Source organism: Drosophila nasuta, chromosome 3 (genome assembly GCF_023558535.2).
Source record: "Drosophila nasuta strain 15112-1781.00 chromosome 3, ASM2355853v1, whole genome shotgun sequence".
Lineage (NCBI taxonomy): Eukaryota > Metazoa > Arthropoda > Insecta > Diptera > Drosophilidae > Drosophila > Drosophila nasuta.
The window spans coordinates 23,412,996-23,429,256 of record NC_083457.1 but is presented as its reverse complement, the minus strand read 5'-3'; the positions used below and the strand labels follow the sequence as shown (position 1 = coordinate 23,429,256).

The following is a 16,261-nucleotide window of genomic DNA, read 5'->3' as shown; positions in this document are numbered from 1 at the left end:
GGAAGCAATCGAAATGCAATTAGAAGCTCGCATATATCGATAGTTTATACACAATTCCAACAAGCGGGACGGTCACGGCACGAAAATAGTTGAATTTATTTACATTTTAAATTTAAGTAGTAGGCGCAGTTAATTATATTATCCACAGTCATATACTAACAATAAAATGGGCTTCGTTTTATCGAAATTTCGGGTAAGATATATTGCTTCGAAGTGGCCTCCAAAAAGCAAAGAAATGCAACGAAAACATACATAGATATGACGCTGAGGGCGCCTACATATTTTTCGCTTTTGCACACACACAGCGATTTATGTGTACTACATACAACGTACGCATTTCTAATTATAGAAGGAAAAATCTACGACTGCTGTTCTGGAGGGGCTGCAAGTTCAGATCCAAGAACTTGAGAAATATGTGATCAATACGCAGGAGCGTAAAAGACGATTTGTTACGAACTTTGTTGGCTTCACAATTGGCGTCTACATTGTTGGATTTGCGCTATGGTATTTCTTCTATTTCCCGCCAACGATGCAAGAACGCATCATGTACCTGGTGCCGTTACTTCTCTTCCCAGTGCTGTGAGTGTTTTTGTCAAGTGGTGATTCAAACTCAATCCGTCAATTGATCGTTTGTTTGATGATCTCATTCCGCGCAATGTGCATTTAATATTTTTTGGTTTTGTTGTTATCTTCTTTCTCGTTTAGCATTGTTTTCTTGCGTCAAATGTTTACGTGGTATTTTCAGCGCAAGCTTAACAAAAATGGCGATAAGCTCAAGCAGTTGAAGGAGAAGAAGAGCAAGATATTGGAGCAGGTCATGGACAAAGAGACCTACAAGGTAAGGGCAGAGAAAGAGATTATTATGAAGTTCTCTTTTTTTAAATATAGTAATTGTTTCCTTATTCTAGGTGGCAGTAAATCTTCTTGACCGCTTTGGCGATAAGCAACAGAACCGCATGTTGGGCACAGTTCGGTCCGCTGCCAGTAGCACATCCCTCAATAAAACGACGGCACTGCAACGCACACCACAACAAGCAGCAGCTGCTCAACAGCGACAGCTAACGCCGTACAGCGGCGTTTATCGTAACATGAATAATAATCTGAATAGCAGTGTAATGGCTCCGATGTTGCAAGTGCAACCGTCAACGCCACAAGGCCGCACAATGCAGGAGTTGCGCCGGCGCACCCCGTTTCCCATTGTTGATGAGAGCAAACGCAGCGCCTTAGATCGCATTGTGGACTTTTTGGTGGGTGACAGTCCACAGAATCGTTATGCCATGATCTGCAAGGAATGTCACAGACACAATGGTAAATATATTAGCTGCAACTTTGTATCAATTGTATGCGAATCATTCTTCTTCATTGCAGGCATGCTGCCAGTAGGTGACTACGAATATACGACGTTTCATTGTGCTTTCTGCAATGTGCTAAACCCGGCACGAAAAGAGCGACCTGTGGCGCCGCGACTGTCACTGGAAGCAGCGCATCCACAGACGCCGCAGTCGACGCTGCGCAATGACAGCTCTGACAGTGATTCATCCGACGATGAGGATGAAGATTACGGTGACTAATTGAAGAATTCAACAAATTGTACATATATCTATAATAATGTTTATTCCAGATAATAAGCTGTCGACACGTCGTGCGCTGCACGATGATTTGCCAATGACTGATAACGAAGCTGATACTAAAACTGAGGCTGCCACAAACGCTGGTGATGATGTTTCAACGACTGCAACAAAGGTAGAGGAGACTGATGCTGCAACTACTGCTGCTGCCAGCGAGACTGAGGCAAAAGAATAGAATTGCGAATAGTTTCAGCTCTCCCAAGTGCGCCATGAACAGGTTTTTTAGGCTCCGCAAAGCGGTAGCTTTAAAATAAATCAACTTATGCATATTTCGCTTAGAGTTTACATTATTAATATTAATTAACACTTTGTTGGTAAGCAACTTTTATTATTTTTTTAAATACGAATCTTTGTTCAATTGTAGTCACTAAATTTACCCCCATACACACACACTCACTAGTTTAAATCTACAAAACACAAACAACTTAATCGAAACTGAACTTCTGAATAATTGTTGAGTTTGTCTTGAAATACAAAAATTTGAAAATTGAAAACCAGCTTAACAAAAAAACACTATGCAAATTATATGGCAAATATGCAAAGTGGCTTTCTTTTTCACGGCACACCTTAAGCACACGCCCCGTTAACAGCCATACGTCAGCACACAGAAGGAAATTGATAATTAAAAACTAGACGAAAAAGAAGGCGACAGATAATGGCATAATAACTTAAAACGCGCCAATGTGACAAAACAAAAACAACAACAAAAAACAAGAGTTATCGGCAACTTACATGAGCGAGAACAAAACCAGCGACTGGAGAGACAACCACACACCAAATGACCGGCCAACGGGGTGTGAGAACTGTATGAGGAGAGAACGAGACTCGGATTCTGACTGTGACTGTGACTGCATTATGCGAACGGTCAACAATTTCAATTTCGCTAGCTTTTATTTTTCCGGGCCATTGATCAAGGCTAACAAGATCAGTTTGCAGTGCGCCCGCGCCGCTGTTACAGACACAGCCACCGCCACGTAACGCATTCGCATTAGCCAGCAGCAGCAGCAATAGCAAAGAGAGCAATCGCAAACCGTTAGCAGCAAACACTAATACAATCATAATGCACTGCCACCACCAACACCTACAAGTGGAGCAGCCGCGCCCGCGCACATTCCTGGCCAATGGCTGGCGGCGGCAGTTGCAAGCACAAATTATAAGAATTAAACTAAATCTGTTACACCGTTGCCAACAATTGTCCATGTGCTATACTTATTGTTGTATGTGTTACCCGAGGCCACTGGCCTGTTGACTGCTGCCTGATTAGCTCATAATTTGTGTGACAGCACATTACTCGCCTTGTAGTAATTGAATTTCCCAATTTGCCTTGTCTATCGATCTATCTCCCTCTCTGTCTGACGGCGCTCTCTGGTCAGGAAGTCAATGCGTGCGACATTGGACTGCGACTGGACTGGACATTTGCATGCGTCGGTAATGCGTATGCGGCACAGCTCAAACAACAACGCCTTCTTAAGGCGACAATGTGCAACAACAACAACAGTAATCCACAACATATGCATTGCGATTTGCATAAGCTTATCGAAACCTGCTACAACTAGGGATGGCAAACATAAGCCCCTATATTGAAAAGAAAATGCAAAGTAAATAGTTTTTATTAGTTTATATTTCTAGATACTCGTTTTTATTTTACTTCATTTGTTTATGCATTTTTTGACAAGCTTTGTTCTTAAACACTAGCACTTAACTTTAAAGTATTTATCTGTTTTTCGTAATACAAATTCATATTATTTATTATTACATTATTTTGGTAAGATTTCTTTTTTCAATTATGCTATATTTTATTTTATTTTTTTTTATTTAGAAATTAAACACATTTTGTAAGCTTCCTTGCCAACCTCTAAATTTTCAAAACCATGTGTTTTGCTTTCTAAATATATATTTTTCAATTATTTTTTAAATATAATATTTTTGTATTTTCCTGCAATTAAAAAATTAAATATATTCACTATTCACAATATTTTTATAAAAATAAAATTTGTTTTTATACAGCACTTTCTCCATTAAAAATTTAGTTTTAAGGCTAATAAATTTGTAAACCTCCTTTTTCTGAGTTAATTATTTTTTGTTTCACATGACTTCTATTTGTATGCCACCCAAAGCATAAATTTCCATTCTAATTTATTTTTGAACGTTCTCAATTTATAATATTGACTTATCTAATTGATCAATTAAGTATAACTTATATTTGATACTTACACTTATTTTTATGACTGCACTTACGATTTATGAATAATAATGGATATGGAAGAAATAAAGAATGATATTAAGTACTAAATGAAGGCAATTTAATTGTCGATCGTCCATCCCTAGCCTAGAAGGCAACACTTCTATCGGCACTCTCAGTGCAGAGTGCAGTGCATTGAATCTAGTGCAATGTCGCTGCACCGAAACCCGTTTGCATGGGGGACTCGCCTTCCGGGCGACTGCGGCAAAGGCAGCGACAGCGACGACGATGTTGATGGCGTTGGTGATGGTGATATCGATAGAGCTGAGGCTGAGAGGTTGAGGTAGATTGAGACTTGGTGGCATGACTGGGCAACCTGTAGCACGAAAATGAAGTGATTCACGAACAGATCCCATGACAGCCACACACCATGTGGCAAGGGTTGAGTGTGGATGTTGAAGCTCAGACTGAGACTGAGACGGAGACTGCAACGGCAAAACAGCGATTTGGCCAAATGGCAAAATGCAAAAACCCAAAAGGCAAAGAAACGCCAACGCAGCGAGCTAAAGACAAACCATTGTGGCTAGAATGCGATCAAATTCGAATTCGAGTATCCACAAGTTGGGGGCTTAGTTCATTGCTATTGCTAATGACGGCATGCCTGTAACTCGATATAAGTATGTACACACATATGTCTGTCTGTCTATTTACTAGATATAAGTAAGTAAGTACTATATGCATACGTATTATGTGAGTGTGTGTGTCTGTTCCGTGGCCGTTCGATTTATTTGTTCGCGTTCGCGCTCACAACAAAGACTCTAATAATAATCTGTTGGGCCAATCAAGCAAAATATGCGCGAGATCAGTCAACAACAACAACGGCAACGTATACGAGAATTACAGCAACAAATGCAGTTACCATTGCCGCACCAAATCTGCGCCAGCCAATGAAAGTGAAACCGACCCGACTTCGACTGAGATAGAGACTGAGACTGAGACTGCGACTGAGATCGAGTCTCGGTTCTAGCCGGTCAACGAGAGACTGTGTTCGGCTATATAAGCTAAGTGACGGCGTCGTTTGTCCCACAGTGCAGCGCTGACCAGGAATCCAATTGGAAGTTTAAGTTCACTCACGACTTTATAGTCCAATTGGCCACAAGGATTATCCCCCAAACACTACACACATTTCAATCCACCAACATGTTCTTCAAACTGGTAAGTTGAGGCATTCCGCATTACGCATTCTGGATTCAAAGTTCATACATCTCCTGCCTCCTGCAGATGTTCGCCTCCTGCCTGGTCTTGGTGCTGGCCAAGCCACAGCATCCGCCAGCTGCTCAATATCCAGCTGGTGTGAATCCTCAGGACTGTCCCGGCTTCCCCATCTGTGATAATGCACGCCTCCACAATCCGCATTCGCAGTGGCAGCAACCACAACCCCAGTGGCAACAACCCCAGCCACAGTGGCAGCCACAGCCCCAGCAGCACTGGCAGCAACCCCAACAGCAATGGCAGCAACCACAACAGCAGTGGCAGCCACAGCCCTCGTGGAATGCCCAACCAGCCCCTGCTGCCGGTGGCGGTGACAAGTATCCGGCTGGCATCAATCCCCAGACCTGCCCCAACTATCCCTACTGTGATGTGAATGCTGGACACGCTGGTGCCCCAGTCGCTGCCCCACCATTGCCCGGCTGGACGGAGCGTCTCTATCCCGCTGGTGTCTCGCCCCATCAGTGCCCCAACTTCCCCTACTGCAACTAAGCTGCTATTCATCCGTCCTTTGCTATCCACCCACACTTTCCACACTGTCGCCTACAATCTGTCTACAATCTACGATCACTCATTACACGCATTTTCCACTTACTTAGCTTCCTCTTAACGCTACAAGTTCTCAATTATAAAACTCTGTTGTTGGCGTCAAATAAAAAAGCATGTTGGTCATAAAAATAGTACAAGGAATGTCGATTTTTTTACTACAGTACAGTCAAACAGCAATAAAACGAGCAGTTATCGAATTAATAAATAACACACGAGTACATGTATTAAAATCAAAAGCGGTTTCATGATCTATAATTAAATTAATTATAGCCCAAAATGCGGCTTAAAAAATGGTTAAATTCAAATCATTTCATTATAGCGAAGTTGAGCTGCTTGAACTGTTTGTTTATCGCCATTAAATTGTACCATAAACATAGATAAATACCTTTTAGAACTGTTTCTAATCGTCTGACTCAATCATGTGGCAATTTCAGTCCAATTGATTAGCTGCTCAATCGTTCGACAGTCAAGCTTCATTATAAATTACAATTCATAAACAGACAAACAAAACTTTTTTAGAATTTAATGAATGCAAAACGATTACTATGTTTTTATTGAACTTTTCTATTATTTAATAATAAATTTAAATAAATAATATATCATTAAATACAGTTATTTTATTGCTTTGAATAATTTTGACAACTCACTCGTGTTTTTCTATTCTCCTACAAATAAATCCAAATATTTGCCTTACATTAAATTATTGTCATTAATAATAATATCATGAACCTTAATGCAAATATTTTCCAGTGACATTTTAGATTTATCTTATTTATACAGTTTGGTTTAGCGACTATTTATCTACTGGCAAATATTTCACATACACGAGGTCGTATACTTGATTTATTTTTATAATAAAATCCACAGTGCAGTTTACCAAAAATGTTGAGCTGTCACTAAGTGCATTTATTCATATTTAAATTGTGTACCTTTTTAGGTAGAAGTAAACTTGACAACCCACTCGACGTTTTGTTGTAATGAACTCTATTATTTTGTAAGTAGTTAACCGTACTGCAACTTGATTTATGTCTTGATTGTGTTGGACTTGTTTTTAAAGCAGCGAGAGCATTAGGCTCGATTCTGGTAGACTCTGTGCTTATTACGAAAAACTGACCAAAACCTTGTCATGTGGCCAGAATGCGGCACGCCCTGTTTACAGAGTCTACAACAAACAGTTTTCTGTTTTCTGTATCAGTATCAGTTCCAGTTCCGCGCTGGGACAAGGAGTGCGACTTACAGGTGATCACCTGGCTGATTGCTGCTGCTGCTGGCTACAATTGTTGCTGTTGCTGGTTGACCCCGAGTCGCTTTTGTGAAAGTCGTTCTTGCAAAACGGCGGCCACTTCGAGTGGCCAAGGTCAAGTGCAACTGCAAATTAAAAAAAATTATAATAATCATTTGGCTCTCAACCCAAACCCGAAAGTTACAATCGAAAAATCTCACTTTATTTACAAGCATTTTTTTTTATTAATTTGGTTTATGTTGTTGTTGTGATTGTTATTAGCTTAAACATTGTACAGTATTTACAGAGCAAAAAAAAGCAAAGGCAGGAACTGAAATTTACAGCCAGCCATGGGAGTGGGAGGACCAACCCTTGTGGAAATCGTGGTGGAAATCGTGATGATCCTCATGCACATGCACGGGCAGAATCTCCTCGTGATGCACATGATGGACGGGCACCTCCTTGTAGATGGGCACATGCACCTCCTTGTAGACGGGCACGTGCTTCACCACGGGCACCGCTACCTTCTGGACATGATGATGATGCACGGTGTGCACCTTGTAGGGCACATGGATTGTGTGGTGTTCGCTGAGAATCGCACGTGAGAGAAGAAGAGAAAATTAGCTCATTGGAAAGTGATGGAAAGTGAAATGTTAATGAGGGACGAGACTAGCTAAGTGGAAAGAGAGGGTGCAGTCACACAATAATTGGCATTCAATGTTATTAGCTAATCAGTGAATAGCTGGCAGCTGGCTTAACTTGTCCAGCTCCATTATAGTCCGTCTCACTCTCACTGTCATTCTCCGTCTCATTCTCTGTACGCTGCTCGTTGGCAGTTGCTTGAACTCTCCGCTGTTGTCGCTCGTTACTGTTGTTGTTGTTTGCTATTGCCACTTGGCACGGGAGGCCGAGACCGAGACGCGGACCAATGCTCGGAATTTGTAATTAACAGCCGCAATTATGTGCGCATTATAATGCAACAAATGCCAGTGCCTGTGAAATTCCTGAGCGTTGTCTTTTGCCACAGGTTCAGTGTCTGACAATTGAACTGCATCGACGGCATCGTCCCCCAATCACAATCCCCCAACCCCAACCCCAACCCCATCTCCATCCTCATTCCCATTCCCGATCGAGATCATAACATAGCTAAGTGTTACAAGCTCTATTCATATTGATTGCTTCATTTCAAACGCAAATCAATAAATAATTCATAGAGACAAAATGCCCGGCACTTAAAAAGCTATATAAGTCTGGCCATAAACTCAACTAGCTTGCACAACATGGGAAGCAATAACTACAGATTGGAACATTAATGACCGTAAATGGTTTAATCTCTGGTTGACTTACTGCTTGCCAAAGAAGCCGGGACTGGGCGCCGAGTATGCCACAGCGAAGAGTGCTACAAGGATCTGAAAGTGCGGAAGAAAATAACAAAAATAAGTCAATTATAATAATAGTTTAAATGTATGTATAGTAAGAGTTATGAAATCCAAATTAAGAGAACAATTTACGACATAGGACAAGCTATACGTAATAATAAGTGCAAATATTATATTTCTTAAAATTTTCATATAGTGATGATAATATATAAAAAAAAAGGAATAACTTTGTATAAGAATTCAATTATTAAAATAATGTAAAGTTTTCATTGAAACAAGAATGAAATCTTAACATTAAGAATAATCTATAATCTAACAAAAGAAAGGCTCTCCATTGCTGTGAATTGAAGAAATATCTAATATTAATTTAACGTTTCTTATTATACTTTTTCACTTAAAAAGTGTGTAACATTCATTTATTGAGCAAACCAATAAGAAACTATTCTTAAAAAAAGGACAAATTATGTCTCTCTTAAAAAAGATGTTTAGAAAAATGTGTTACACAGTTTCGAAAAATACTATAAGTTTATGTTGAAATTGCAGATTTCGCAGTCGTATTGCTTTTCGAAATATTTGCGAAACCGTAGATTTTTTTGAAAGCTTAAAGCAGTTTTACTTTTTTGTATGCTTTTAAAAGTTTTCTGTGTGGTAATAAAAATTCCCCCTATTTCTTGTAGTTCACTGGAGAGCTGAAAGCCCTTGGCAAGTTGCACTTAAATATCCAAATACTTGAGTGTGTTGGTTTTGTTGTCGATTATATAACTCTGGCTGCATGACTTGCTCTGTTTGGCACTTTTTTGCACACTTTGCACACGAGTCCTTTTGTCTATGTTTTTTTTTTATATATATATATTTATTGTTATTTGCAGTTTATTCCTTTCACTTACGAAAACTTTAAGAGCGGTCATGTTTGGTTTGTTTTGGTTGGTTGTATTTTGTGGTTGCGAACGCGCTTAAACTTTTAGCTGATACTGCCAATGCGTCTGCCAATGACTGATAACCATTGGCCAGCGGCTCATCCATTTTATAGTCAATTGCAGGCAGGCGCCAGCAGCAGCGGCTAACAGCGACGACAGCAGCAACAGTCGTCGACAGTCGCAGCGGCGCCAGCTGCGACGACAAATGTAAAAGACAAACGTGACGCACAGCAACAGCAACAGCAGCGGCAGCAACAGAAACTGCAACAATAGCAACAACAACAACAACGGGAGCAGCGCACTGTTAACTGTTTTATGAGTTGGTTAACCAAGAGGTCTGTCCGTCTGTAGTTTTAACCCGAAGGGGGTAGACAGTGGAGCAGATAGTGGGGCAGCTAGAGCTACTATATGAAGCTACTGTGGCTACTGCAAGCACGCATCAGTTGCTGCAAAAATTAACTCACAATTAAGCCAGCAGTTGTCGTTGCCATTGTTATACCCGGTAAATAAGAGGGGAAAGGGTATTATAAAAGAATGACACCTGAAAATCTATGTAACAGAAATAAAAAATATATATAGGTATTTGCAATTAGCACTTATTACTTATTATAAATGCAACAGAAACCAAAATTTAATGATAGTACTTATGTTGTTTATATCTTTATTAAGTTATTTTTTAATATGATATGTACGTATAATTCCAATTAAATTCTAAATAGATTCAGTGATAATATACAGTAAAAAATTAAATAAAATTAACAGAAAGCGTATCCTATTTCAGCACTGATTTATAATTTATAATTAATCTATATTTTAATAAAACAATTTTAAAAACTATTTTCAAGTAAGTAAGTTTAACCAACAACTTAATTAAATTTTTTTTATATTTGTATTTTTTACAATACATCTTTCAAAAGTACAAATTATGTATCGGGTATCGCACAGTCGAGCAACCTGCACTGCATCTTGCGTACTTGTCTTCATTGTCGTTGTTGTCATCTTCAGCAACTGACACAGGCAATCGAACTTTGACTGGGCAAGATATTAATGTCACTATGTGTGTGAGTGAGTGTGCAATACAATACGAATTATTATTTTAATGTCATAATCATAATGTTGCTCAGTTTGTTGTTTGTTGACTGTTGTCTTTTGGCGGAAATTATTCCATATGAATGATCAACTAGCACATAAAGTAGATTGCTATTGAACACATCGCTTAGCGGCCTTCTGAAGCAGCAGTAAAGACAAAAAAGTGAACGTTGTCTGGCCAATATTAAATTATTGTCAATCTTTATCCCTGGCCAAACATCTTTTGCCAACGACCTTGACATAACAGCAGCTGTTACTGTCCCCGTTGTTGTTGTCGTTGCTGTTGTTGTGGTCGGTGTTGTGGCAGCGACAATTGTTGCTGCGTCGTGTCAATTAAATGCTGTAAATGGGTCACAATTGCGGTTGACGTACCAAAAGAGGAGGAGAGGCTACCACAAAACGAGAGTGTGAGCGTCGTATCACGATCACGTACGATCGAGCGCGTTCAACATAAATAACAGAAATTTGCAATAAAACGCATTTTGGGCAATTACTTAACAGTTCGAACCTTTAACCAAAAATCCAAAATAAAGCCAAAACTGAAGCTAAGACCCTAATCAAGCAATGCACCACACGATTCCGTCTTACAAGCGTTTGATGATCGATTTTTTGTGGGTCGCCCCCATTGACATAACCAGCGCTGTTAACTTCGCTTGCTCCTGGCACTGTCGCTGTAAGCATAACATTTAACATACAAGTAAAATTAACAGAGAGAGAGATATTAACATTAGTAGTTCCTGTAATTGTTAAGATTAACAGAGATCGTAATATTAACAGTAATAATTGCAGCAACTGTTGAGCGAAACTATGGAAGCTGTGCTGTAAATTATTGCATTTTTTGGATATTTAGATAATAAGCAACACTCTCACTCCACCTGTTTCTTGCGCTGTTACTGTTACGTCCTCTGTTACTTCATCTCACATACTCTGTTAAGCGCCTGCTCTTCGCTGTGTGCGGCATTGCCTGTGTGTAAGTAGGCCAGTATGCTATTTGGCCATTTGCTTATTTGGCCACAGCTGTGAGGGCGATCCCCTCTTCCTGCCGCACCCTAGTTGCAATCAAGCAGCCTGCAGTTGCAAGTGCATGTTTCTTTGCCTCAAATTGCCCGTTTGATGTTGGCCAATTACATAATGGTCTTATGTTTTATGTGATAAATGTATCAACGGAGCCAACTGGAACCGTTGGTCGCATGCGTGGCCCCACAGAGCGAAGCACTGGCAAAACTATAGCCAGTGTCCATTCCCCGCCACGTCCGCCAGACAATAATAAGTTTGCCTGCGGGTTGTGGCTACCGCTGCTGTTGTTGCAGATGATTACTTTCATTTTCTGCGAGCGCGCGCGCGAATCCCAAATTGCGAATGCAAATACTTCCTGCTAGGTGAGTTTTGATTTCAAACGAAAATGTGGAACACACAATTGACAGTGGGGCATGCCACACTCCACGCTCCGCATACTCAATGTCTGTGCGCTAAGAGTTAATCTCATGTTGTTGTTCATAATACACACATATTGTCCCGCGGTTTCTATAGCCATGGTTAGTTTGACACCAAATTGATCAAGTGCCCCGTCTCAATTTGGTTTCATAAAGATAAAGCGCTACGTATGACATGCAACCCATTGACTTGATCGTGATTGAACATAAATTGAATAACGAACACCAAACGTTTATGATAAGAAGCCGCATTGACTTTACTTCGCCGAACCAGAGCTGAAATAACCAGTTTCAAGCACAGATTTTCCAATCAGCCCATACACATCAAGTGTGGCCAATTCTCTGTGTCCATTAAGAATCCGTTCCAGTAATTAACTATTGTTAATTCAATAAATTCGATAATCGAGCTATCGCACAAATAAATCAATCAAGCTCTAATTTTACGAGCAACGCTCAGGCATTATAATGTGGAAACTGTTTAAAGTTTTGGCTTAAAGTATGTATTTGATATTTAAGTGGAAAGAATTGAGCTATTTTATAAGATATTTTCATCAATTGCTTGAAATAAAAGTAGAATAGAATAAAGTTCATTCAATGAACTTAGAAGGTTTTATTTCGTCTTATTCAGATCTATATTTTATACATTTCATATTCGAAATATATAAAATCTTATTAACTGTTTTCTTACTTTTGATTAAATTTAAATTCCTTCCAAATATGAAATATTTTATTATTTATTATTCGTTATAATTTTCATGCAATCAAATACAAACTTCTTTAGTTCTTTCATTTACGTATTCCTTCTACTGCCCTTCTACTTAATTTTAAGCTATCAGATCTTTGCAATGACTTCCATCTGACTTTGAAGAAACCGCGCTCACAAATAGCTAAATGCTTATGCAATTAATATACAGAGTTGGTGCCATGGGGCGGCGTTTCCTGCTCGCCCACAACTGTCAATCACCTTTGATCAATTTATGCGTTTACTCAATCGATGGGATTCGCTTTCAATTCAGTTGTTAGCTTCTTCTGTTTGTGGTCTCTCTTTTTATTTTAGTTTTTATTTTTATTACATGTTCCTTGGGCTCGATACGAGCGATATCTGCGTCCAATATCTGTTTTAGACACGCGTTGCGTATTGTAATTTTTCACGATGGGAACGTGATGCCAAAGGCGGTCCAAGTCCAAGCATTATATCCATTACGAGAGCTGTGTGGAGGGTATATCAATAAAGTAGTTGATAGAAGAAGTTTTCCATTTTTGTTGTTTATTTGCTGCAACTTTGTATACTGTTTGTAATAGAAGAGTTTTATAAATCAGTGACCTATGGCTGTCTATCATTTCTAACTACGTGGTATCCCTTTTTCGACTACTCCCGCAGTGCTTCAATTGCTGCCACTGCTTTTCCGCACTTGTCAGTCGCAGCGCGTGCGCTATGCGATGTTCGCACGTTGAATTTTTGAACGATTTCTGATGCGATTTTTGATAGCTGCGCTTCGAGGGACAACCAAACAGCTCGACGACACTTTGGCCACACTGACACGCAAATGGGAGCCAATGTGGAGCAGAGCGCCCCTCAAACAAACAAAAAATAAACAAAACACACAACCAAAACAATAACAGTAACAATCTAAGCTCAACGACGCATTGTGCAATCTTCGAATGCCAATTTCAAATAATATTGAATTTTATTTTTATTTCTTTTTTGTTTTGCCAATTTTGCTGTTGTTGTCATTCGTTAATCTTAGGTATGGGATTCACCTTCAAGCGCTGCACCCAAGCTTGTTTGAGGATTCTAGCTAATTCCTGTTTCGTATGCAAATTAGCTTAGAATGAACTCAGTCTTAGATCATTTTCAGCGAATCTCGAGTCTGGGCAACTGGAGTCGAGTCACTCCTCCTGCTGCTGGACACGCTCGCTTAGCGCTGCCAGCAGCGAGCGTTGACGTCGACTGTGACGTCGATGCCTGCGTTGACGTTGACGTTGGCTTTGGCGTTGGTGCTGAAGTCGTTGCCGAGGCGCTGATGAAGAACAGCCCCGGCCTGAATTAGACGACGTCAGCAAGCATGACAAGGTCGGCACTTAAAGGTGTCGCCAATTATAAGGCCCCCCCAAAATACAAGTACATCTTCACACACACACGCGCACGCACTTTACATCATTTTTCTTTATATTATTTTTTTTTTTTTGTTGCTGCAGTGAAAACTTGCACCAATTAACGCTTCAGAGACTTCCATAGACGCTTGGCTTTGCTTCTAATTTAAGCCGAAGTTCAGTTGCATTGGCTAACTAAGAAATGAAACGAGCAATGGCCAAGCAGCTCATTCAATTTAAATTTGAGCTCTAACAAAGCGTAAACTAAGTAGAATCTATTCAGCCCTGTGTTCTAAGCAAACTCAGTTTGCTTCCACTTCAAGTGCTCCACTAATTCTACAACTGTCGACTAGCAACTGCTTCCAGTCCAGAAACACTTGTTTCTAATTGCACACACACCATTCTGACTGATACCTTACATAGTTGGGTTACTTAGCTACTGCAAAGAAGCGGAATACATTTGTGAACTGAGAAGCACAGAAGAAATTTAAATAGCAAAACTACAAAATTTATTTTTAAAAAGCCATTTCTAAGAATCAGATACAAATAAGATTTCTAAAATTGTATTAAAAACATTATGGAATTTCATAAAAGAAATTAATGAAATGAAATAAATAAATTCTGACGAACAATTAATAAATAAGTGTTTAAGTCGTTGAAGATAAAATTCAATAAAAGTAGTGAATAAAAATAATTCTTATATTCGTAACTAAAAACAAATTTATAGTAAATCAAGACAGCAACCGAAAATTAATAAAATATAGTTTAAAGATGTAAAGATGAAAGTTCAGCAACTAATAAATTTAAAAATCATTAAATAATATAGTTCACTAAAAAAGTTCTTAACCACACTTCAACAAAAATCTACGGTTAGAGTGTGTGAAAGTTGGCATGCAGCAGAAAGCATAAATATTTCTTGTTACATTTTCATTTTGTAACGATTTTCGTGAGTCATTGCCGCGACTATTAGAGGAAATGCGCGGCAACCAAAGAGACAGAGAAAAGACAGCGACGATGCGATCAAGGCAAGCGCCAGGCCTCTCTGCTGAAGGGCGGGGCAATAGCGCATGGTGAAGGGGGATGGCGGGGTAATGCTAATGATGATAATGATGATCTCTAGCGCCAAACTCCAGTGCCTCGGGCGAAGTTTGCTGCCGTCGCGTCGCTGCCACAGCTAAGTTCAAATCTAAATGCCGTAAACGCCAGAGACAGCAACAGCAACAATAACAACAACAACACACACAACTACTACAGCAACAACAACAACAAAGAGTAAGCATCAACAAAAGAGTGCTATGCTTTTTTGTTGTGTTACCTCTGCCTACGATGCTGCTGACTGCGCCGCCGGCAGCGCTGCTTTCTGCTCATCCGATGAGTTTCGAATACAACTAAATCAGAATTTTTATTCAGTTTCAATTGTTTAGCGAGTGCGGATCGGCGTTTGAGTTCGAGTCAGCAGCCAAACGAAACGAAACTCAAACGAGAAACGAAAGCGGCTTGCAAAAAATAAATACAAATACAAACACAAATAAAACTCAAAATCAAAAGAAGTACAAAGTAAAAAAAAAAGAAATAATTAAAATAAATAGCAACAACAGAAATGATTTAAATCAAAGCAAGTCAACTAAAATTTGTGCTGCATTTAGAAATTTGCATGTGTGTGCAGGTTTCATATGTGTGTGTGCTTGTAATTTTGGGTGTGAGAGCTTTCTTGTCATTAACCGGAATTCGCAAAGTGTCAAAGCGCAGCGGAAGCTTGGCAATCAAATTAACCGTTAGCTCTCGCTTGTTCTTTATTATTTTTTGTTTTTGCTACATTTCTCAGCTTAATTCGGTCGGTCGTCATGGAGCGGAAAGGCGACGGAAAAGCTTAAGTGAAATTTTCACTTTACGAGTATTTTAAGATTTATTTCAGAATCTTATTCTAAAGAGCAGCTTTTAGCATTTTTTGCTTAGCCAATAAATCATGCACACTTTTGATAGCTTTGCTTAAACTTTGCCTTTTTTATTTTCTTGACTGTCATAATAAATTAATTGCCATTTTGAATGCTGCCTTCTCTCTCTGTCTCTCCCTCTATCTCGCCGCTGCTCGCAATAATTAAAATTGTTTGTAGCTGGTTTTTGTTATTGTTTTATATTTGGTTTTTCGGTTTTACATTTGGCCAACTGCGACGGGCGGCAATGATGGCAATTGTAGTATTTACGCATTGCTGAGCACTTTGTCATTCAAAAATGTTAATTACCAAAGTGGCCAAAAACTTTGCTCAAAAGGTCATAGGCTCGAACTCCAGTCAGAACTTGTGAGGAGATGCCCAAAAGAACTCCGGGTTATTGACACGCTCTCTCACACACAATTTCACACACACTCACATTGTAATATTACTGATCTTAACTCCGAACTGAACACATTAATACGAAATGTAGCAGCAAAGTGAAGCCCATGAATAACGAGCGATCCCACAACTCATCTTTAACGATCTTTGCATATTTTGGCAACAT

The 16,261-nt window shown here is 39.4% G+C and overlaps 3 protein-coding genes across 3 annotated transcripts; 2 read left to right on the top strand and 1 right to left on the bottom strand.

Annotated features, from left to right (window-relative positions):
* Nucleotides 1-43: 43 nt before the first annotated feature.
* On the top strand, nt 44-1,897 carry LOC132788528 (endoplasmic reticulum junction formation protein lunapark-B). The gene is made up of 6 exons (XM_060795988.1): nt 44-193; nt 350-579; nt 706-838; nt 909-1,308; nt 1,369-1,563; nt 1,622-1,897. The coding sequence occupies exons 1-6, from the start codon at nt 167-169 to the stop codon at nt 1,801-1,803; spliced, it is 1,167 nt and encodes a 388-aa protein (XP_060651971.1). The 5' UTR covers nt 44-166; the 3' UTR covers nt 1,804-1,897.
* A 2,986-nt stretch (nt 1,898-4,883) lies between these two features.
* LOC132792765 (integrator complex subunit 3 homolog) lies at nt 4,884-5,765 on the top strand. The gene is made up of 2 exons (XM_060802233.1): nt 4,884-5,025; nt 5,092-5,765. Exons 1-2 carry the CDS (start codon nt 5,011-5,013, stop codon nt 5,569-5,571), a joined length of 495 nt encoding a protein of 164 aa, XP_060658216.1. The 5' UTR covers nt 4,884-5,010; the 3' UTR covers nt 5,572-5,765.
* A 1,306-nt stretch (nt 5,766-7,071) lies between these two features.
* On the bottom strand, nt 7,072-9,213 carry LOC132791503 (histidine-rich glycoprotein). The gene is made up of 3 exons (XM_060800450.1): nt 9,117-9,213; nt 8,198-8,259; nt 7,072-7,438 (listed from the first exon to the last, which is right to left on the bottom strand). The coding sequence occupies exons 1-3, from the start codon at nt 9,135-9,137 to the stop codon at nt 7,189-7,191; spliced, it is 333 nt and encodes a 110-aa protein (XP_060656433.1). The 5' UTR covers nt 9,138-9,213; the 3' UTR covers nt 7,072-7,188.
* Nucleotides 9,214-16,261: the final 7,048 nt, after the last annotated feature.